This window comes from Bos mutus, chromosome 14 (genome assembly GCF_027580195.1).
Source record: "Bos mutus isolate GX-2022 chromosome 14, NWIPB_WYAK_1.1, whole genome shotgun sequence".
Classification (NCBI taxonomy): domain Eukaryota; kingdom Metazoa; phylum Chordata; class Mammalia; order Artiodactyla; family Bovidae; genus Bos; species Bos mutus.
This window is the reverse complement of record NC_091630.1, coordinates 58,879,271-58,903,497: the sequence shown is the minus strand read 5'-3', so window position 1 is coordinate 58,903,497 and position 24,227 is coordinate 58,879,271. Positions and strand designations below refer to the sequence as shown.

Sequence of the window (24,227 nt, the reverse complement as noted above, 5' to 3'; positions counted from 1 at the left end):
ACACTCGCCCAGGCACCCCCTCCATCCCCCAGAGCCCCAGCCACTGTTGGTGGCCATCCAGGCATGTAGACCCTCACACTCAGTCCTTCTGTTTCTTGACTTCCTCTCCCCCAGGACTCTGTTCTCACGTGCTGGAGCCCCACCATGGTTATGGCCAGAGACTCTGCCCCCGGGCCCCCATTCCTGCCCTTCGTCCCCCACCCCGCATCTGCCTGGCTCCTGCTCCAGGCCTCCATGTTTCCTCCTCTGCACGCCCCCCATGTTTCTTTTCTCCCCTGACCTGGCTTCTGTGCACCGCCTGTCCCCTCCTTTATCACTTACGCTTGGGTCAAGCCCAGCCCTTCACCTGTTGAGCCCCCATGTGTGTGCACCAGCCGTGACCACTGCTGACGGAAGGCGCTGGCTCTTCTGCTTCTAGACCAGGGGTCGAGCTGCCTAGGGACCCCACTCACACACACGTGTCCCCAGACTGAAACCCCTCCCCCTCCCGCTCTCCTGGGTCACTTGCTGTCGCTCCCTGGGAAGGAGAAGCCAGCACGCTCACTGCTTCCTGACTGAGGCCACCTGCACTGGGCACCAAGACCTGTCCCCTCTTCCTTCAAGATGTGTGTGCACGTTTAGTCACTTCAGTCATGTCTGATTCTGCAACCCCATGGACTGTAGCCCACCAGGTTCCTCTATCCATGGAATTCTCCAGGCAAGAATACTGGAGTGGGTTGCCATTTCCTTCTCCAAAGGGTTTTCCCAACCCAAGAATCGAACCCACATCTCTGGCATTGCAGGCTGATTCTTTACCACCAAGCCACCTGGGAAGCCCTCCTTTCAAGACATTGCCCTAGAAATTCTGCCCTGCTGTTTTCCCTTCATTTCTGTGCCATTCCCATAGGAACCATGATACAGCGCCCCTTCTCCTCCACACCCCTCTCCAGCTGCCTCTACCTCCAGTTCACTCAACCCCGTCATGACAAAGGTCCTTGAAGGACCACATTCTCTCTTCACAATTCTTCCCCTCCGGCTCTCTTTCAAGCCCAACAGCTCTCGAGCAAACAGCTCTGGACAAGTCACCTCGGTGACCCCATGACACAAGTCCAAGAGCATTCCTCAGACTCACAGCGGCATGCTTGATCTCTCTCTCCTCCCAGACATTCCTCTTCACTTGACTTGTGGGACACTGCTCTCTGGGTGTCCTCCCACTTCACTGGCAGTTTCCTCCTCAGCTCCCAGCATTTAAACACTGGAAGGTCCCCGAAGTCAGTTCTCGGACCTCCTCTTTCTCCAGATTCACCTCCTGAGTGATCTCACTGAGAGCACGGTGTACTTCCCTAGGGCTGACATAACCAGCTACCACCAACTGGGTAGCCAAACCATCGGGAATTTTTATCCTCTCACAGTTCTGGAGGCCAGACATCCTACATCAGTGTGTCAGCCGGCTGCACTCCCTCCAGAGGTTCTAGTGGAGGATCCTCCTGCCTCTTCTGGCTCCTGGTGGTTCCTAGAATTCCCTGACTTGCCAGAGCATCACTTTTTCTTCACAGGCCTTCTCCTCTCCGTGTGTCTCTCCATGTGTCTTCTCTTAAAACAACACTGCTCATTGGTTTAGTTGTTGTTCAGTTGCTAAGGCATGTCCGACTCTTTGCAACCCCATGGACTGCAGCATTCCAGGCCTCCCTATTCTTCACTATCTCCTGGAGTTTGCCCAGATTCATGTCCCTTGAGTCAGTGATGCCATCCAACCATCTCGTCATCTGTCGCCCTCTTCTCCTGGCCTCAGTTTTGGTTTAGGGCCCACCCTAAATTCAGGATGCTTCCCTGGTGGCTCAGACGGTAAAGAATCTGCCTACAATATAGGACACCTGGGTTTGATCCCTGGGTTGGGAAGATCCCCTGGAGGAGGGTATGGCTACCCACTCCATTATTCTCGCCTGGAGAATTCTATGGACAGGGGACCCTGTCAGGCAACAGTCCAGGGGTTTGCAAGAGAGTCAGACATGACTGAAGCAACTTGGCAGGCATGCACTGTTTCTTTATTGTCAGTTGTGTGTATGTAGTATAGATGAAATCATGCATCTTTTCCTATATTTATTCTTTGTTTGCAGTTTATTTTTCTGGGAATTCTTTCTTTAAGCTTTTAACCATTTTTTTTGTTATTAGTTCATCATTATCCATCCTTTCTAATTATTCTTTTCATTGCATATTAGCTTTGTACCATATGTGCTATGTTATATGTATTGAACTGAATATTACAGTTTTTCATTTACTTAAGAACTCTCCAGGGACTTCCCTCATGGTTCAGTGGCTAGGGCCCCATGCTCCCAATGCAGGGCGTCTGGGTTTGATCTTTGATCAGGAAACTAGATCCCACATGCTGCAGCTAAGACTCAACACAGCCAAATAAATAAATATAAACTAAACCTTTTTTTAGTTTTAATTCTCCATCAACATGTATGTACCTATTAAAGTATAATATTCTATTCCTGTAACTGTACCGTGATTTCCTTACCATTCCTTGGTTTATGTTTGGGGAATCTCCACTTTTCCATTAATACAAGTAACAAAACCTTTCTTTACTTACTGCACCTGTTTCCTTATGCCCCAGTTGCCACATAATAAGATCAGAGTAGGAATGTTTTCGAGTCACTTGACAGTTTTAGTTTTCATTGAGCAGATTTGCACATTTGCATCCCGCGACTTGTCCCTCTGCTGGAGGTGTGTGGGGCAAACCCCGTCAGGCCACATTCCTCCTTAGAGGCAACATTGATCTGGCCCTGTAAAAGCTTGGGCAGAAGAACCAGTGGCTTTTGTCTCATTCCTCCATCCTTGAGATAAGTTGAGAACATTTTGCTTCCTTCTTCTCCTTCTAAGGTGATAAGCACAGTTCATTAGCCGCAGGTCAGAGTAGGTCGTCTTGATAACAGTAGCAGCAGTGAAATTGATGCAGAAGAGGGGACAGTAAGCGAAGGAGATTTCTGATCTTAGTGTCGGTTATTCACTGCCCTCTCCTGGGGGTACAGAGTGGGGAGTCCCTGACCTGACTGGGAGGAGGTGATCATTGCCAGGTCATCCCTTTTCAGCCTCAGGCAGCTGATACCAGGGAACCCATCAGTGGACATGGAGTCCAGCTCCAGATCCTCCCAAGGGTGATGGCAGCCGCTCAGCAGGGGAGGCAGTGTGAGCAAGGCTGCACTCGGGCACCTGTGGGCAGCGTTCTGCCCACTGCCCCTTGGAGATCAGCCCTACTTTCCATTCACCAATACGACCACATCTGGATGTGGGTCTTATTATTAACAGTGCGTGCTCAGTCGCTTCAGTCGTATGCGACTCTTTATGACCCGTCCTACCTGGCAGACGGTAGCCTGCCAGGCTCCTCTGTCCATGAAATTCTCCAGGCAAGAATACTGGAGTGGATTGCCTTGCCCTTCTCCAGGGATTATTAATAGTAGTAGTAATAATTTTTTTGTGGTTTAAATAGTAAATTTTATGTTATGTACATTTTCCCACAGTAAAAAAAAATTGCTTAAAAAAAAAGGGAAATCACTACTATTTGCTATGATCCCATTTCGTCTTTTTTTTTTTTTTTTTACCATTTAAACTTTTTATTTTATACTGGAGTATAGCCAATTAACAATACTGTGGTAGTTTCAGGTGGACAGCAGAGGGACTCAGCCGTACATATATGTGTATCCATTCTCCCCCAAACTCCCCTCCCATCCAGGCTGCCACATAGCACTGAGCAGAGATTCATGTGCTGTACAGTAGGATGTATTAATGTTAGGAATCATTCATCTCCATCTTGCATTGAGTGGTCTTGCATTCTCCTTTTCAGTCTCATCTGGACTCTCTCAGGTGATGCTATTATCACATTTCATAGAGTGGAAAAGTTGAGATTTTGAGAAGAAACTTGCCCTGTTTTGTATAAAACCCAAGATGACTTACTGTAAGTCTCTGACGCACAGTCACAACCATCTGACTATCTTCTGAGGCGTTGTTGGTCTACTTCCTGCTGATCCCTGGTTGTGTATTCACATCACGGCCAGGTCTATTTGAGGTTAGATTGAGGAGTGGCCTGGGGAGGAAGTGGTATGGGAGGAGCCCTGACCACTGCCCAGTTTGACGTGGACCCCCCCAGGTGTGCATGGGCGTCCCTGGCCAGGGTGCCACCACAAGCCGCAGAATGCACTGCGCAGTGCGGTGCGGTGGGTGTGGCCCAGTCTGCAGCATCCAGCAGACTCTCTGCCTTCTGTTCCTGCTTTCCCACGGCTGGAAGCTCCCCGTTTTACGTTTCAACTGTGATAAAATACACATAACGTAAAGTTTACCATTTCATCCATTATTAAACGCACAGTTCAGTGGCATCCGGTTTGCAGTGGCATTCCCACTGCTGTGTGGACATCACCGCCATCTATCTCCAGAACCCTTTTCATCCTGCCGAACTGACACTGTGCACCCATGAAACGTTACTCTGCTCCTCCCTCGCTCCGGCCCTCAGCAGCCATTACTCGCCTTTCTGTGAATGTGATCCTCTAAGTGCCTTGCATGAGTGGAATCGTTCAGTATTTGCCCTTCTTAATGATTTATGGCTTATTTACTTCTCTTAGCTTACTGTCCTCAGGGTTTATCCGTGTCGTAGTCTGTGTTAGAATTCTATTCCTTCTTATGGCTGAATCATACTCCATTGTTTGTATAGACTGCAATTTGGTTTGTTTTTTTTTAATTTCGCCCACTGACGGACACTTGAGTTGTTTCTACCTTTTGGCTATCGTGAATAGTGCTCCTATGATCAGGGGTGCATCTGTCCAAGATTGTGCAAATGTTAACTATCTACTTTTGGTTCTTTGGGCTTTATACCCAGTAGTGGAATTGATGGATTGTGCAGTAATCCTATGTTGAATTTTTTGAGGAACACTCATTCTGGTTTCTACAGTGGCTGTATCATTCTACATTCCCATCAGCAATAGCTAATTTCTCTACTTTCTCAACACTGCTTATTTTCTTTTTGTTGTTGTTTGACTGTTTTTATAACAACTGTCCTAATGGATATGAGCTGGTCCAGTAAGTTTTTGCAGGAAAAAGTCTATGAGAATTAGTTGACAAATGGCTCTTTCTTTTCTGCTAATGACGATAAATCTCTTTGATGGAAACTTACTGCTTTAAGTATGATTATTTTGTGATGCTGTCTGTGTGGAAATTGTGTCTTCCTGAGGCTTTGTGGGTCCTTGCATGCTTTTGGATTGATTTTTTTTTTTAATTTGGCTAAACTGGGTCTTCACTGTGGCATGAAGAATTCTCTAGCTACAATGCACGGCCTGTCTAGTTGCCCCGTAGCATGTGTGATATTAGTTCCCCAACCAGGGATCAAACCCCTATCTCCTGCATTGGAAAACAAATTCTTAACCACTGGATCACCAGGGAAGTCCCTGAACCGATTAAATTTTGATCTATCAGAGAACCTCACCAACCCTAAGTTTGTATGTGTCAAACTCTGCCCTCATCTTTCAGCTATGAAGATATTACAGACTGCTCACTTTAGTGTGGCCATTTGTTACATGATCTAGTTATTATTTCTCCTTTCTCTCCTTTCCCCTGATGTCAACTTGCAAGCATTCTACAGTTTGTAGCCCTTTTAAAAGGAAAAAGCTAGTACAGATACATAATTAAGGGCACAGGGGGTAGGACCAGCCAGCTTTGGATTCAAATCCAAGTCTGTCTAGGGGAAAAAATCTCACTTCTCCAAGACTCAGCTTTACTAGGAATGTTGGCTACTTCCCAGGCTTATTTTAGGGATTATAAATGCCTGGTGAGGTGCCTGGGCAGAGTGAGCAGCCAATACACGGTGGCTGTCATCATTACCGCCGCTCTTGTCATCATCACCGTCACTGTCCCCACCGTCCTCGTCATCATCTCCGTTGTCATCACCATCAGCATCAAAGCCATAGTTTCCATTATTTCTTAGAAGTTTTGCTGGAAAAAGAGGAATAAAGAAGAATGTTTTTAATAACCCAATAAAGCTAAAACATAATTTCTAAGAAATGTGATGCTCCAACATAGCAAGGAATGAGCTCTCTAAGCCATCCCTTCCTTCATCCAAATTATGGACTAAAGAGTGCAGGGATCCAGTATGGAGGCTCAGTGAATATTGATAGAAAAGTACATCTACAGGAAGTATCACCTGCCACAAAGTAAATGCTGTACCATTTGGAGTGCCAAGGAAATGTGTTCTTACTTAAACTTTCTTTTTAAAGACTGTTTTCTCTGCATTTTATTTTCCTTTTGTCATGAAATGGTCTTTTCAGATCCATTTAGGATTAACCCCAGGGTGATGGAGAGAACCCTTCAGATAGGCTTGAGAGGCTTTTACCCTTTGGCTCGGTTCCAGCTTATTAATATTAACACTATTATTATTTTGTAATCTCCCTAGGGTTTTTGCAAGTGATTAATTATTTGAATTCTATTTTTCCCAAGTGTAGGAAGAAAGTACGTATCTAGAGAGTAAGGCAAACAATGCCTCATGGGACAGGTGCCACGACATGCCACAAGAAAACCAAAGTTCAGTCTTTCCTGCTTTCTGGCAGGTTTTTGCTCTTTCTCTCTCACTGCTCATCTAAGTGACAAATGTTTTCCAACTGGCCAATTCGAAGACAGGCTGGGTTTTCAGTTCCAGTTTTCTTTCGGGCTGGAATTTCCTGGGGCAGATTTTAGCTTTGCTCGAGAAATCACAGCAAGTCCGTCAATTAGGTTCCTTTATTCCATCCGCTCTGTCTCATGTGGGCTCTGCTCATTAAAATTTTACAAATTACTCATTGAGCAAGATAGCCTGTTACTCGCCCGTTTCTCAGAACAGCGGCTTCCCGGTATGTGGGGTCAGAGCCTCCTCTCTGGTCCTGTCTGGGAAGCTGCTTGGCAGTCGCCCAATGGTCACACTTTTTCTTCTCACAGCATGTTGAAAGGCCTCCCTGGAGAACAGCCAGAGGCTGGGGGTCTGCTTATTTAGCCCCATGATGAGATTGGGGCTTCCCTCATGGCTCAGTGGTGCAGAATCTGCCTGCAATGCAGGAGCCCCAGGTTCGAGCCCCAGGTCAGGAAGATCCCCTGGAGCAGGGAATGGCTACCCACTGCAGTAGTCTTGCCTGGAGAATCCTATGGACAGAGGAACCTGACAGGCTACAGTCCATTTGGTCTCAAAGAGTTGGACATGACTGAAGCGATTGAGCATGCACGCATGCAAGATGAGATTGACCTCTAACTCAGGAAGCATCATTTTTAATGTCTTCTCAGTGCCTAGAACTTTTACTGGGTACCAGATGCCTGGGAAATGTTGCCAGAAGCTGCTGGGTTACTGCTCAGGTGGGGGTCCCAGTGGTTCACTCCCAAGTGGTTCCTCCCTGTCTTCTTGGGATAGTTTACAGGCACACACACACACACACACCTGCACACAGAAACATTAAAGAGAGAAAATGTCACCATATATTTCCATTGATGGTAGAAAAAGAGGAACTAGACATGTATGCCTGCCACGCTATTTGACCTCAGGAAATGGCCAGCCCATGTGACCGTCAATCAAGGTAGCTTTAAACCAAGAGTCCAGACACATCACCAACCTTGTCTCCTTGTATGATTATTCTCATTTTAAGTCATAGGGGAGGTTTTTACTTCAAATTTCCACTTGCTTCACACACAGACTCTCTAGTACAGAGTTGGAAATTAGCCCATGGAGAAAGAGACATTTTTAGTTCTTCTTTAGTGTTGGCAGGTGGTTCAGAAAGTCAAGGTTTTCTCATGTTTGCGCATCACTGAGCCTGATGCTGGCATGATGCCGACGTGGCTCAAGAGGTAGAGAATCCCCTCCGACTATTTAAAGCTGAGAGGTTAAATCAGTTTTCTAAGCCCTGTCAATAACAGCCTGACCCCAGAACCTTGATGTGCAGGAAGAGGTTCCAGTTTCCCTGCCTCTGAGCTGTGAGCCTAGTGTTCTCCCTAAGTTACAAAAGAAACAGAAGCTCAGGACACATGTTCTGTGCTGCCCACCATCTGGGCCATCAGCCCCCGTTTGGCACCCTCGCCTCTCTGCTTGGGCTCCTTCCTGCCGGCTGTGGTCATCTTGCTCCTTATTTCTCCTCAGTTGAGTTGTGTGGGGACCTCCTTTCCCCAGCCTTAGGAGGACTATCGTCCATCCATTCATGAGGCTGAGACTGAGATTTCATGCCAGTCTGTCTAGCACTTCAAATCCTAAGACAGCTGAAGTTAAAAGCACTGGATCTAATGCAATGCTTCTTCAAGTTCACTGTGCAGACAAAGAGCTTATTAAAATCCGGGTTCTTACTGAATAAATCAGGATCAGAGTCAAGCTCCTGGGAAGCGACAAGGGCCAAGGCAGTTCTGCACCTGGGCTGCCCATCACAACCAGCCAGGGAGGCCTCACTCTTAGGGATGCAGGTTTAGGTGGTTTAGGGTGAGAACTGGGTTAACATAAGAGGCCCAGGGACACAGCCAGCGAGAGAGTTAAGAAATATGGTCATAAGGGTTAAAACTGAATTTAACTGCTAAATGAGCAGAAGGGAAATTGAAGTCACTTCCAAACCATTGTGCTAACCTGTGGCATGACTCTAGGAAAATAATTTCCTTTCAGCCTTGTCGAATTTTCCAAAAGGAAAGATAGTTATTGCTTTTTTTCACAATATATAGGACTACTTGAATGAAAGAATATTTTCCTGCTTAATTTTAGCCTGGTTATTTTCATTCTGACAGAGTGTTAACCTCATCCAAGCCAAGAATATATCATCATCCATCTTATTTGCCACTTTTGAGTCATAGGGAAAAATGGACTTTATACCTTCTTTGCTTAATTTAGCTTCTAGACCGAGAATTCAAAATGGGGCAAGATTGCCCCCATGGGACTCAGAATTTGTTCATGGGGGAGGAGGAAAGCTTAGATATTTCTGTGGCCCTCCACAGCTCAGACCTACTGGACAAAATCCTATTTCTTGGTATTTTGTTGTTGTTGTTCAGTCACTAAATCATGTCCAACTCTTTGCGACCTCATGAACTGCAGCATGCCAGGCTCCTCTGTCCTCCACTATCTCCCAGAGTTTGCTCAAACTTATGTCCATTGAGTCAGTGATACCATCCAACCATCTTATCCTCTGCCACTCCATTCTCCTCTTGCCCTCCAATTTTTCTCCTTAGAGGGTGATAATGAAAAAAGGCTGAGAAGCACTGTTCCAGACAAAGACAACCCATGCATGTCCAAGCTTGTATGTCCTTCCTGAACTCTGCCTGGGGAGGGTTTGTGATAGCATTTCTGAGCTGTGAAATTTGGGCTTATCAACAATGAATTCTAAGATGAAACGTCAAAAGCATTCTTTTCTCTTCTCAGCAGAATAGTTTCCTCTTGATGAAAAATTTGAGTTCCAGAAGCATCTAATTGTGAGCTCTCTTGCTGATGGGACATTCTGGGATGTGACCTGGAGGTCAGCCCTCCTGGGTGTCAGTCCTGGCTCTCTCCCTCCCTCTGTGACTTTCAGGAGGTTCCTGTGCCTCTTTAAGTCTCATTCGCATGTGTATAATGAAAATAAAACTTTCCTGATAGATTGTTTTCAGATGAAATGTGAAGTAGGTTTAATGAAGGTAAAACAGTGTCTGGTGCATAAAAAGCGCCCCTTTAGTGCTGGGAGAAGTGATGGTTATTACCATCTCTATATATATCTATCTATTTACCTGTCACTCAGCCACCTTATTATCATCATCATCATTTATGTAAAATACCTCTGGGTGCAAAGGCATCTTCCTGAATCAGATTCTGTCCTCATCAGACCTGAGCAACTCCACCTAACTCCTTCACAATTCACCTTTCCCAAGCTGGTGGGATTAACAGATACATGCTGTGTGCATGCATCCATGCATATTAAGTCACTTCAGTCGTGTCTGACTCTTCACGACCTTATGGACTATAGCCCACCAGGCTCCTCTGTCCATAGGATTCTCCAGGCAAGAATACTGGAGTGGGTTGCCATGCTCTCCTCCAGGGAATCTTCCCAAACCAGGGATCAAACCTGCGTCTCCCCATTTCCTGCATTACAGGCAGATTTTGTACCCACTGAGCACCTGGGAAGCCCCACATCCATGCTACTATATATAAAATAGATAAACACCAAGGACCTGCTGTAGAGTGCAGGAAACTATATTCAATATCTTGTAATTACCTACAATGGTAAGAATCTGAAAAAGAATACACATGTATTGAGTTGGCCAAAAAGTTCATTCAATTTTTCCATAAGATCTTATGACAAACCAGAATGAACTTTTTGGCCAGTCCAATATACAGGTATAACTGAGTCACTTTGCGGTAAGTTACAACTGGAACTTTGTAAATGAACTATAATTTAATTAAAAAGAAAGTGGAGGGTGAGCACCATCCCCCGCTCCTTGGGGCCCGGAGGATGGCTGAGCCTGGGGGTGATGTATTTATGCAACAGCTCTTTCTTCCATGCTGACAGCTGCTAGACTAAGTGGCCCAGAGGAGGTAGAACATATTCACGCAAGGAAAGTTGATCCTGGATCCCATTAGCCAGAGTGGTCTCTGATTTCTTCCTGGTGTTGCGAAATAGAGAAATAGAGCTGGTTTTACTTTAGTCAAAGTAAATACAACAACCAAACAAAAAACAAAGATTAAGGTTTAAAAGAAAGAAAGAAACCCAGAAAGACCAACGCATACAGACCAGGGAAATAGTACATTTTATATAAAAAGAGAATTGTAGTCTTTTGTGACCTCAGAACAAGTCCTATCCAAAAGCTTTTGTTATGCTCTCATATCCATTGTTTATTCCACTTGGCGAATGCTATTGTTTCGAATCTTCATCTCAGTGAGCGCTGTTATTATTATTTGCAATATGAGCTCCTTAACAAACCCTGAGATGAAAAAGAAAGCCAGAATAAGTGGGACTTGCTGCAAGTCTGTTGTTATTTCAGAGAATCATGTTTTTTAAAAATGCATTCAGGTTTGTGTAAATGCAGAACTCGGTGAGTGTGTAAGAAGAGCCTTACCAACAAGTTCCCAGGTTGCTTTTCATGAACTGAGCATTCAGATCCGTCACTGAGAATGAGAGAAACATGAGTCCTTGGTGCACCAGGTTAGAGATTCAGCCTGTGTCCCCTGGGCTCCTCGGAGTGGTGGGTCACATCCTGGAGACGTGTCTGGCGAGTGTCCCTGATGGAGTGTCCAGCTTGCTTTGGAATCACAGCAAACCTCGGCGCTTCCTGGTTCCCTGTCCAGTCTTTGGAGTCTATAGTCCCAGTCTGTAGTCATTGGAGTCAGGAGAAGCATTGCATGTAGTAAGGAGCTAAGCCTTTGCTGAGCTGCAGCGCCTGGCTGAACTGGCCTTTGATGAATGATAAGGAGGATGCTGTTGAGGATGGAGTTAGGAAGGAGTCAGGTCCGCCACCCTGAGCTGCCTGGAATTCAAGGTAGAATTTGCAGAATACACTCATTCCTGTGTGAAGTAATCCTAATTAGTTTTCCCTCTAACTGCTCACCAGACACAGCTCCTTGGTCCTTCCCTTCCTCCCTTCCTTCATTCATCCCTCTCTCTTTCCTTCCTCTCCCACCCTCCATCCCTCCCTTACTCCCTTCCTTTCTTACTTCTTGATTCTTAATAATTTGGTAATGTTTTCCTAAATAACCCTATTTTGATTCCTTAACCCAATTTTCCAGTAATTGCTGTGTAGTGGTTTCACCTCCCCTGTTTTATCTTCGGCTCATTGCTTCTCTCCTGCCATCCGTCAGCTTTGTGTCTGGGTGACTCTTTCTGCTCATCCTGGAGGGACTGTGCAGAGAGAGCTTGGAGCCTGGGTCCTGTGGGCAGTCAACTAACTGTACAGCAGGGATGTGGTGACAGGGACACCAGTAAATCCAGCTCTGTTTCTCTATTTCACAACAGCAGGAAGAAATCAGAGACTACTCTGGCTAATGGAATCTAGAATCAACTTTTCTTGCATGAATATGTGGTGACAGGTACAGCCTGCTCTTGGGTCTGTTAGCACATCATTCCCCCGGCTCTGTTTTCACTTCTGAAAAGCTGGGACAATGACGTCCTTGTATCTACAGAGTCTTCAAAAGGGCCTCCACACATTCAGAAAGGTTGAGACAACTTAAATAATCATGTTGAGACTGATTTTCATCATTGGAAATTTGGAGGAGCAGTTATTTTAGAGAGGACTCAAGGGGGCGATTGTAATTTACCCTTTGTTTGAAAAACTTGAACCATCAAAATATCTACAAGAACTCAAAAGCTTTCTGATTTGCCTCTCTGGGCCTAAGTAGAACGTCTAAAGGAAAGCCTTGTTCTGTTTCCAGATCGCCGAGGGAATGGCGTACATCGAGAGGAAAAACTACATCCACAGAGACCTACGAGCCGCTAATGTGTTAGTCTCTGAGTCTCTCATGTGCAAAATCGCAGACTTTGGTCTTGCTCGAGTGATTGAAGATAACGAGTACACAGCCAGAGAAGGTATGTTCCCAGAGCCATCTTTAGGTGTTTGGTTATTGTTTAGTTTTGTTTTGTTTTTGCCTATTTTTAACAAAGCGATTACAATAGGCATCAAAAAAAAAAAAAAAAGAATTCATTTGGTACAATATTCAATATGTACCACAGTTGCAGTTTGTGGTATATCCTAATTGTTTTCTTTTTAAAAAATTACTCTTTCGATTATCTCTATGATACTTTTATAAAATTTAAAAATGCTGTCATTTGTATTTCAGTTAAGTGAGGCAAAACAAGAAGAGGCTTGGCAGAATCGTAATTCTTTGTTCATATTACATGTCAGAGCTTTTCACCCAATGAGGTACACTTTGCTTCACTGTAGAAAGAATATTTGTAACAATAATTCTATACTGTACTATTTAAGGCTGTATTCTGGCCTTTTAACTGTCGGGTTGCCCAAAAATTTCATTCAGATTTCTCCATTGCATCTTGTGGAAAAACCCGAACGAACCTTCTGGCCAACCCAATACAAATTAAAACATGGAAATTATCACACACACACAGAAGTAAATGTAACATTACAAAAACACACTCCTTTATTTCCCCACATTCCATATTATACATGGAAACCAAAGAACACCCAGAGCAGCATAAATCCCCGAGTCCCTGGCCTGGTGCTCCGAGGCCGGCCCTCCTGGCGCTGCACTGGCCTCTCCTGTTGGAGACTGTTCTGTGTTGCTTGTGATCTGAGGACTCCTACAGTCTCATTCCTGAAAGTTCAGTGAGTAGTTTTGGGGATTTTTTTGCAGTGCTTTCTCTTCTGAAAGAGTCAAGCACTTCCTTGACATTCCTAAGACTTGTTAAAGATCAATTTAACAACATGTGTGTTATTTCTGGAAGGTGCCCACAGAATTCATAGATGTGACAAACAGACTGAAAACATTGCTTTGATTTGTGAAACATCTCTTGCATTTGTCACGCTTCAGGTGGTTCTCCCGCCTCAAGTTTCGGTACTCTTTGGTGGATTATAATTTATCTTTGGCCTTAATCACCTTCAGCAAAATGGCGGGTCAAGGAAAACAGTTTGAGGAGAAGTGGGTAAAAGGAAAAGACCCTAATGCTGAGAAAGACTGAGTGCAGGAGGAGAAGGGAGTGACAGAGGAGGAGATGGTGAGATAGCATCACCTACTCAATGGACATGAGTTTGAGCAAACTCTGGGAGGTAGTGAAGGACAGGGAAGCCTGGTGTGCTGCCGTCCGTGGGTCGCAGATAGCCAGACACAACTGAGCAACTGAACAACAGCAGCGATCTAAAAGGTAGTGAGCTTTTCAGTGAGGCAGCTGCTGTTCTAAGTGCTTTTCATGCTATCTCATTTATCTCTACAATAACCCTATATGATAAGTAGTATATTGCTTCCATCTTGTATATGAGGAAAAAGGAGAGGCTCAGAAGCTTCTGAAGCCACATAGTAAGTGGGAGAGCCAGGATTCAGACCCAGGAGATCAATTTATTACATTGGTTTTGTAGAATTTGACAAGCCTCTGTGTGTGTGTGTGTGCTCAGTAGCTTCAGTCATGTCTGACTCTTTGTGACCCCATGGACTGTAGCCCATGGGGTCACAAAGAGTGACCCATGGACTACATGGACTGTAGCTAGGCTCCTCATCCATGGGATTTCCCAGGCAAGAATATTGGAGTGGGTTGCCATTTCCTTCTCCAGGGGATCTTTTTGACCCAGGGATTGAACCTGGGTCTCCTGCATTGACAGGCGGGTTCTTTATCACTGAGCCACCTGGGATATGCATGTGTTACCCACTCAAAATAAATCATCAAAACTTTCCCCCTCAAAGAAGGAAAGTGTGAGAGTCACACGCCTGTGACTTTTTTGTTTCAGCTCAGAGACCCAAGTAAAGCCCTTGTGTCTTCTCCCCTAGGTGCTAAGTTCCCCATTAAGTGGACAGCTCCAGAAGCAATCAACTTCGGATGTTTCACCATCAAGTCTGACGTGTGGTCCTTTGGAATTCTCCTGTACGAAATTGTCACCTATGGGAAAATTCCCTACCCAGGTACTGCTTACTTACCTATTTCCATTTGCGGGATATATATGAGAAAAAAGCCAGGTGGTATGAGACATAAAAAAGATGAACAAATATCCAGAGGAAAGACAAGGGTGTGAGAACTTTGTCTTTAGTGGAAGGTGTTGTAAAATATGCTTAGACACTTCTCCGCCTTCTTGTCTGCGTGCGTATCTTTTGCTCCACTAATAAATTCCACCACTAACAGCCTAGAATGTGCCTGGCGTGGTCACAGATATTGTTGAAGCAACAGGGTTGGCGGACTAGACACAGGGCTCCTCCCAAGCCTCGCACCGGATGGTGGAGGAAACGGACATAGAAATGATGCTGTATGATTCTTTCTTGGTCAGTTCTGAAACAAAGATTTGTATAATGTACTTTGGAGTCTTTGCCACTTCAAGAGACAACCACCTCTGTCTGCAAACAAATGATTCTTCAGATCCTCAACTTACTGGCTGTGGGGACGTCATTCAGTATTTCCAGATTCCTAACATCTTCCCAGCCAGATTCTGCCAGCCCTCCTTTTTCCAGGAACATGGAAGCAGAGGGACTTTTCCCCAAAGCCTTCTCTTTCTTGTTAATGGGCTTTTCACAAAATCAATGGATATGGCCAGTTTAAAAGTAAATCTTTAAATCGTTCCCTCATTCAAAAATCTGAGGGTGCTAAGCATTCCCAAGGTGCCGGATGGAGCAGTCCCAGCTCCTCCCTTGAGAGCTAATAGTTGAGTATTGATTACAATCATTTATAATAATCACTGATAATAAGGACCGTATGTAGGATGGGAAGTATGCTGTTGGGGGAGGGTGTGATGGTTTAGGGATTGGGTTGGGGGGATGGGTCGCAGGTTCTAAAAGCAGCAGGGACTCAGTGACTTGACAGAGAGCCCCAGGGGCTGTCCGGGGCTGGGTGTCCCGTGGGGGAAACAGCCAGAGCACAGGGTCCCGAGCAGGGGCAGGAGGTGTTGGGATGACGTGGAGCGGATGTGAGCCTCAGAGGCTGCCCAGGGGCTTCACCTCTGACTTTGCAAGAGACGGGAGACTTTGGGGCAGAGCAGTGATGTGGCCTCCAGGCTCCTAGTCACCTTTGCTGCTGTTGGGCCTGGAGGGCTGGTAGGAGGGGGAGGCCTTTGGGTGGGGCCTACACAGTGGGCTGACGGTCCCGTGAAACCCTCCGGTGCCAGATTTCATGTTCTGACGGCTGCTCTGCTCTAGACACCGCAAAATGGGGACAGTATTTCTGAATCAGCCCAGATATCTATCTATAATCTACAACCTATAGAGAAAGATTATATACTTTGCCTATATATGACACCTGATCAATAAACATACAACCTCACAAGTATTGTGTGGTAGGTACTGCACGCTCCACAGCGATGTGTGGACAAGGCTCTGGGGCTCGGAGAAGGAGACTCTGGCCCAGAGCTGCATCACTGGCTCCTACGGAACCCTGGCCACCTCGCCCTCACCTGCTGGACTTCCCACCATCATTCATCTCCGGAACGTCTTCATCTTCCCAAATTGATACTGTACCCATTAGACGCTAACTCGCCGACCCGCCTGCCCCCCTCCAGCCCCTTGTTGTTGATGTTGTTGTTTATTCATTCATTCATGTCCAACTCTTTGCAACCCCATGGACTGTAGCCCGCCAGGCTCCTCTGTCCATGGGTACTCCAGGCAAAAATACTGGAGTGGGTTCCCATTCCCTTCTCCAGGGAATCTTCCCGACCAAGGCATCAAACCCAGGTCTCCTATATTGCAGGTGGATTCTTCACCACTGAGCCACCAGGGGAGCCTACTAAAATGGCTGAATGAGCATGTTTTATTATCCCGTTTTAATGATGGAGAAAAATATTATTAAAATGACCTTTTGTTTCCCCTTAAAGTTCTTCTCAGTGTCAAAGACGGACAGTTCAGTGTCTGAGCTAACCTGAGACAAGTGATTATAGTAAAAGCCATCCTCCACAGTCAGCAATCCTGCAGAGCCCGGCAGGAATAGTGGGTGCCCTGGGCTTCCCAGGTGGAGCTAGTGGTAAAGAACCCATCTGCCAATGCAGGAGATGTTTAAGAGACACGGGATGGATCCCTAAGTCAGGAAGACCCCATGGAGAAGGAAATGGCAACCCACTCCAGTATTCTGGAGAAATCCCACGGACAGAGGAGCCTGGCGGGCTGCAGTCCATGGAGTCGCAAAGAGTCAGACACTGAAGTGACACAGCAGGCAGGGGGTTCCCTCGCTGGAGCCCACCGAGCTCTGCCTCTTGTCCTGAGGATGATTTGAGGAGTGGGAATGAAACAGTTGGTCTAGCTCACTTAAGGACCCTGACTTCTTTAAGTAAACTTGCAATGAAAAGCTGATTTTGAAAAAGTATTGGGAGATAATGGGTGAGAAAATGATTTTTTTTTTTTAATTACCGGTAGAAGCTGGGGGAAAAAAATAGTGCAAAAGAGAGTGAGATGAAATGTTAGAATCGGGTGTTTATTCACAAGATCTGTCAGGTCCAACGTCCTTTTGTCGTTGAAGAGAACTCGCTCTGCCTTCCGCTTATCACGTTCACCGATTTTTACTTTGGCAGCTGAATGCTGCCTAGATCCTCTTTGTACTAACCTCCTTTATATGATTACATTGCTTACAGAAATGTCCGTAGCCCCTCTGCCAGTTTTGAGAACTTCTGTAACAAAATACCACAAACTGAATCACTCATACAACAGAAATGTATTTTCTCACAGTTCCTCAGGCCGGGAGTCCAAGATCAAGGTGTTGACAGGATTGCTTTCTCCAAGGCTCATCCTTGGCTCTTGAGACAACATCTCCATTTGTCTTCTCTCTGGCTTTCTCCTGCATCTCCATGTTCTAATCTCCTCTTCTTATAAAGACACCAGTCAGATGGGGCTTAGGCCCACCCTAAAGGCTTGGTCACCTCTTTAGAGGGCTTATGTCTAAACGCAGTCCCATTCTGAGGTCCTTGGGGCTATGTCTTCAGTATAGGAATTTCCAGGATAGCAGGGACTGTGGGAACACAGTTTAGCCCACCCCATCCTCCGACACTTACTCCAACCAGGGATGAAGGAGGTGGGTACCACTGCATCGCATGACCCTCAGTCAGGCTTCTAAACAGTACCTGTGGGTTTTTCGCCTCCAGGGAGAACTAACGCGGACGTGATGACCGCCCTGTCGCAGGGCTACAGGATGCCCCGCATGGAGAACTGCCCAGATGAGCTCTACGACATCATGAAGATGTGCTGGAAGGAAAAGGCAGAGGAGAGGCCAACGTTTGACTACCTACAGAGCGTGCTGGACGACTTCTACACGGCCACCGAGGGCCAGTACCAGCAGCAGCCTTAGTGCTGGGGACTCAAGCCACGCACGGGACCGCCGCCTCCCTCCAAAGGGAAAAACAACAATCCCCGGTCACTAGTTATTTCCTGGGCTGGCTTCCCCGGCTATCCTTGCTTCCTTCACACAAGGCTAAAACTCAGGAAGGACTTCTTCCATGGGAAAGGATTCTCCTCTCAAGGGCAATATGCCCACCAGCCTGCACCCAGTGGGCACACTGGCTCTGCGAGTCCAACACCTGGACATGGATTTCTGAAAAGAAAACACCTATCCCACCAAAGTGCACCCACATCGGCCTCTTGTTTACAAGGGGGCATGTGACTCAGAAGTTCGGAGGCCATTTCAGTGAGTCGCAGACAGGAGCACAACAGAAATAACCAGATGTCTCCATTGCACTTCCTTGTATGTTCTCTGTGCTTGAGCTTATTTGTTAAAAAAAAAAAAAATCTACTAATCCAACCTGTTAGATTTTGCAGGTTAAGTCAGATGCTTCCATGTCCTTCCCAGATTTCTGTGACCTCCCACCCCATGAAATCTGGACTGGAGATCACTTCCTTCCACGGAGATCACTCAGAACCCCACCTGGGCAGAGGAATCTCTTTCCTTGAAAGTGTCATCAGCAAGCAGGCAGGGCCACCGTGTTAAGCCATGCGGATTCCCCAACCACCCAGGTTTGCCCAGCTCCCCTGGAAGGGAGCTTCAGGAACTGCTCTGCCAATAGAAGGAATGTTTTTTTTTAAAGTCCAGCTTTTCAATTCCACAATTTCCTCTATCCAGACTTCTTTGGACCTTGTAGTTTGGACGAACAAGATGATTCTAATCTCTGCGGAACCTTCTAGGGCCTTACAAAACATCAGAGCTTTCTTTATTGCTTCAAATGATTCTGAACATTATTTTATTGATCAAGTATTCATTTTAGTTGTACTCTAGAAAGTAAAAATGCCGTATTCAGGGGCTATTTTTGTGATTCAGCAATCTTTTCTAAATTGTGTGTGGTCTGTGTGAGTCTATTTATATGAGGCTATGCTGGAAACTAAATGAGTGAGGAGGCTTTTCTGAGTCACTGGAGCAATTAGATAGAGGTTTTGTTTGTTAAATTTTTCTACTGTAGCTTGAATGGAAAACGCTATGTCATATCACATTTCACCTATGCTGTTTGTGTATATACCTAATATTTCTATTTTTGATCTTATTTTAATACACCTGGGCCCGTAACATCTCAAGTTTTCCACTGGTGTTTAACATTTCCAAGTGTCGTCAATATAAGAATGGGTACCAGTTGGTGGGGGAGTGGGGGTTGGGAGGTGATTCCATTGGTTACATCGATTGAAAAATGTGTACAAGTTCTGCCTCCATCCTTTGAGTGTTTTCAGATTGGAGAACCGAGGAGTTGGTGGCCTAGACACCCATCATCCCTGTCGGGGGGCCCAACAGGATTTGTTTTCAAACAGGCTTAGTAAAGTATATGCGTGCGTGCTCAGTAGCTCAGTCCTATCTGACTCTTTGCGACCACATGGACTACAGCTCACCAGGCTCCTCTGTCCATGGGATTCTCCAGGCAAGAATACTGGACTGGGTTGCTGTTTCCTCCTGCAGGGTATCTTCCCAACCCAGGGATCAAACCCACGTCTCCTGTATCTCCTGCACTGGCAGGTGGATTCTTTACCACTGAGCCAGCAGGGAAACCGGGCTTATCTATCAAGCACCATTACAATTTCACTTTGTATGTGTTGCCTAGGTGTTGGTTGCCTGGAGAAAAGGACGAAATATTCTGCTTTCCCCTAAATTTTAACTTCCTTTCCCATATAATGTTTTTTAAAGGTCCATTGTAAAGTATTCTAAAATTCTCAACTCCCAAGAGCCACCTTCACAAAGGTGAACTATTATCACCATCTAATGTCTGCACAGCTGGTGACGTGATGCACCACCCTGCATTTTTTGACATACACACACCTGTTCACACTCCATTTCAGAAGCTCACACATGACCCAGCATCAAGAGAGAGTATAAGGAAGCCCCAAAGCAAAACAACATCTCTAGGAAATGACTAAATTCACCGTCACCTTGTTTTTCTCCATTCTGCTTCCTCTGGCAGTTTTACATTCAACTGTCCCCCCACCGTTCACCCCACCCCCAGCTCAAGTCTGAATTCCTTTGCCTTCAGCATCTCTGCTGTCACCTGGGCTTCCTCCCTTGTTCTCAACTGGTGTCCAACTCGGTGGTGCTCAGCAGACAACACCCAGTTAGGGTTCCTGACTGGCAGATCCAGGGGCTGGGCAGGTGCTCGTTTAATCTCAGGGTCCACAGAGACGTGCAGGCCGGTTACATCTTCATGTCCCAGGTCATTATTGAGAATTTGAAAAACAGAATGCCCATTCCACTTCCACCCCCAAGATCCTGACTCTTGTTCTGCACTGGGTGAGGGAGATACAGGGGTGTCAGTGAACCTAAAAGCTTCGCAGGAATCTAAGGTGAGTAAATGCACGCCCAGGTTCAAGAGCAGCCCCAGCTTTGACCTGTACTGCAAAGTGATCTGCTCAAAAGAAGACCTCTTTCCCCAGACGGCTTGCCTTCCCAAAGCTGGCTGTAGGCGTAGAGGAGGAAGGAGGAGGAGGAAGTGTGGATTTTTCCTTTCTTACGAACAGGAAGCTCGCTGAACCTAAAGTAGAGCTCGTAGCCCTGACACGTGTCCCTGGAGGCGCCTCCATAGGCCCTCCAGAAGGCTTCTCGGGGTGCTGTCGGAATCCCACCAGTAAAGCATGTCTGGGTCTGCCTTTAGGGGACACAGTACACCACAGAAGGGTACACACTACACCCAGGAGCGTAGAAGAGGGTCGATTAGAGGAGGGGCCATATTTGTTTGCTTACACAACACGACAGATCAAGGACACTGAAGTTAAATGTGAGCTCATTTCTCATCTTGCCTGTGCTGAAGGCTTTCCTTTGGCTCAAACTATAGCCGAGGAAGTTGCAGCTAAAAGGAAGCAAAGCACCAGCATCTAATAAATTCAACTGAATTAAAACAATTGCTCATCCTATGGGTCAGCCCCTGACCTTTGTGATTTTAAAGCCACTTTCCATGGCCACGCTTAATTCCCATCAGAACAGCTCTCACACCACCCACCTTTCCCCCATTCTGTATCTGCATTTCTACTTCTGCTGGTTGAATGAGATATCAGTTCTCTATCTCTACGCTTTGACTATGTGAAGTTTTCTGATGAACTGGGAGTGCCTTGCTCTTCTTCCTGATGGCAATAATGACTATAGATACACAAAGATACCCATACACCCACCATTCTCTCCATTCAGTGCTTTGGCACTTTAAAAGAAAGATCACCTTGTACTCACACAGTCACTCTGGAATACCTGGACGCTAGGATCGCTGATTCACAGCTGAGAAATCAACTGCATTCAGGGCCACAAAAGGAATAGAGTGGTTTCTCTTCATATTTTCTTGCAAAATAAAAGAAGTGAAATTCCTTTACAGTGGCATCTTCGTGACTCGGCTAGATGTTCTAAGCAGGCAAAGGAACTACTTACAAGATGCCCCACTTAAAGTCCAGACAGATGTGAGAAAAAAATTCTTCTAAAAATTTTAATTTGGGGAGAAAAGTCATGCAAGTATTTAACTCACCATTCACTCTTTTTAAAAAGACAACTTATGGAAACTACACTTTTGAATGAATTGCTTTGATAACATTTGTGTTCCATTTCATGACATTGATGTTGTATTAAACTGATGAAAATTTATCCCAGAAAGTCCTAATCTGAGAGATGTGTAAGAGGGAAGCCTTCCAGTTTAATTTCCTGTATTCTTATGAATCTAAATACTTGGAGTAGGAGCAAGCGCCAAAAATGTCACAGGTCTCCAAGATGGTCACCAAGTGATCTCGAATATTTCCCTTAAATCTGGAAATGATAGGGGCAGGCTTGGGCCTCCATCTCTAGGCCACTGATAAGATTTTCATATATAATCTGGATTGGTCATTGTGCCCTGTTAATACAGAACTTCTAGAATCAAAGGTGGCTTTATTTATAGCACTGAAAGTCAATACCATGTCACAAAACAAAACAATCCGTGAATTTTTAAAATTACACTTTATGCTGGGGCTCAGACAAGTTCTTAAGCCCTCATCTGCTAACCTCAGGGTCAGATGTGTTTCTGATTTAAGGTTTGCTTTTTTTGTTTTTGTTTTTATTTGAAAGGCTAATACAATAAATTGGAGAAGGAAATGGCAACCCACTCTGGTTTTCTTGCCTGGAAAATCCCATGGATAGAGGAGCCTGGTTGGCTATTGTCCATGGGGTCGTAAAGAATTGGACACGATTTAGTGACTTCACTTAATACAATAAATATACTGAATATTTGGTGGATTTCTCTCGGTGAACACTGGAAAAGAAACCACTAAACAAATAAAACATTTCTGTAGGAAAAATACCTGAGTTCATAGGAAGTGGAGTGAATATAGCCTATACATAGCTTCAGATCAGGTTTTACCACCAAATGAGTTCTTTAAATATGCCTGGTTTGGGGTATTTTGGACTTCCGGGGCTAAGGCGATGGACCACAGAACTTGAAGAGTATGTGAGATCTTTTAGTGTTAGTGAAGTATCCAGTTCAAATTGACCAACATGGGGGTTGTGGTTACTCAAAACTTATTTAATGCGGCTATGTTGCAAGATGCAAAATATTTATGCATCTCTTTGAAACAACACGTGTGTGTATTAATTGCTCAGTCATGTCCAACCCTTTGTGGCCCCATGAACTGTAGCCCACCAGGCTCCTGTGTCCATGGAATTCTCAGGCAAGAATACTGGAGTCGGTTGCCGTTTCCTCTTCCAAGAGGTCTTCCCAACCCAGGGATCAAACCCCAGTCTCCTATATTGGCAGGTAGGGAAGCCCTGAAGCAATATAGTCATTAAAATACTCTCTGATCAAATGCACTTCAGGGAGGCCTGGGACTTCGAAGTTCAAGTGGGAAGAAATGTCTAGTGGTTTTAGTGACCACAAAGATGCCAGTGATGTGGTTGCTGAAATAGATAATGGGCGCAGTAGCGGGCAAAGACCACAAACAAAAGGAGATGCTCTTTCACAAAAGACCACAAGGGGGCGTTCCGTTCAACTCTGTACACTGATGGTGAACTCCCAAATCTAACTGCCCTGGAAGTCACTCTGATGTGAGCAAGGGGATACAGGTGACAGATGTAAATTGCCCTTTCAAAGGATTTGAATTCTTCTTTGTAAGGCATTTTTTCCCCAAAGTGGATCATCACTCCTAATTTCTTGTCAATGTATTTAGTTTGAAAGAACGTTATCCCGTAGTTAACAGTGGTCATTCATTACAGTGCTTCACTGAACTCAGTCTCAGGTGGCCGGCTTTAAGGGGACAAGGGCAGTGATGATCATGCAAGTGCAGGGAAACGATTATAAGGTGGGGGAAAAAGGTGAAGAGGATCTTTCTGTGGAGAGGTGGTGGGACTGGTTACAAAGACAGGCCTGGACAAACAGCAAAAAGGCTTTGTAAAGAAGTGACCTTCAGGATTGGCTTAGAGGAGGGACAGGGTGCTGGCAGCGGATGAGAAGGCTGCAGGGGGTTTCAGAGAGAGGCTGAAGCGAGGGGGGAGGAGGGCACCAAAGGAAGTGGACATCAAAGGACAGAGCCCCCCAGACTGTAGAGTTGGGGCATGACTGTCAATCGTAAAGGCCTCAGAATTGCCTCTTCATCACAGATTCCTGGCCCACCCCTGAGTTTCTGGTTCTGGGACAGAGCATCATCTTCCCTTCTTGGAATCCCTCTCTGGGACCGCCCTTGGCTCCAAGAGAGGAGAAGGAGGTGACAGAGGACAAGATGGTTGGATGGCATCATCGACTCCATGGACATGAGCAAACTCCAGGAGGTAGTGAAGGACAGGGAAGCCTGGCGTGCTGCAGTCCATGGGGTCGCAAAGAGCTGGATATGACCGTGACGGAACAACAACCACAAAATCTCAAGCTGGGGAATCATATCACAATAAAATACCAGCTATTCATTCATTTATTCAGTCAACAGGTAGTTGTGGATCACTTGCCATGTGCCAGGGACCGTGCCGGTTGCTGGCTGGTTGGAATGCACTTCGTTCTAAGGACACCCCGACACGAATGCCCCCAGCCACACACACACATCCACAGTCATTTGTCACTTAGCTCTCTGAACAATAGCTCCCCATCTGTCAATAGCTTTAAAAATATCCCAATCATATTCCAGAGAGCTGCTCAGTCTGTAATAGGAATTAAAGAAAAGGAGAGTGTGAAAAACGTAAAAATCAGATGAAAACCCTCAACTCCAGAGGATCAAATAAAAAATA

The 24,227-nt window shown here is 45.6% G+C and overlaps 1 protein-coding gene across 4 annotated transcripts in view; it reads left to right on the top strand.

Moving 5' to 3' along the window:
• Positions 1-19,105, top strand: part of LYN (LYN proto-oncogene, Src family tyrosine kinase) — a 109,250-nt gene extending 90,145 nt beyond the window's left edge. For all 4 annotated transcript variants that reach the window (XM_070382387.1, XM_070382386.1, XM_005889158.3 and 1 more), the window contains exons 11-13: positions 12,347-12,500; positions 14,408-14,539; positions 17,689-19,105. In XM_070382387.1, the coding sequence (XP_070238488.1) occupies positions 12,347-12,500; positions 14,408-14,539; positions 17,689-17,891 (489 nt within the window). In that variant the 3' untranslated portion in view covers positions 17,892-19,105. The remainder of the gene's footprint in view (positions 1-12,346; positions 12,501-14,407; positions 14,540-17,688) is intronic.
• Positions 19,106-24,227: the final 5,122 nt, after the last annotated feature.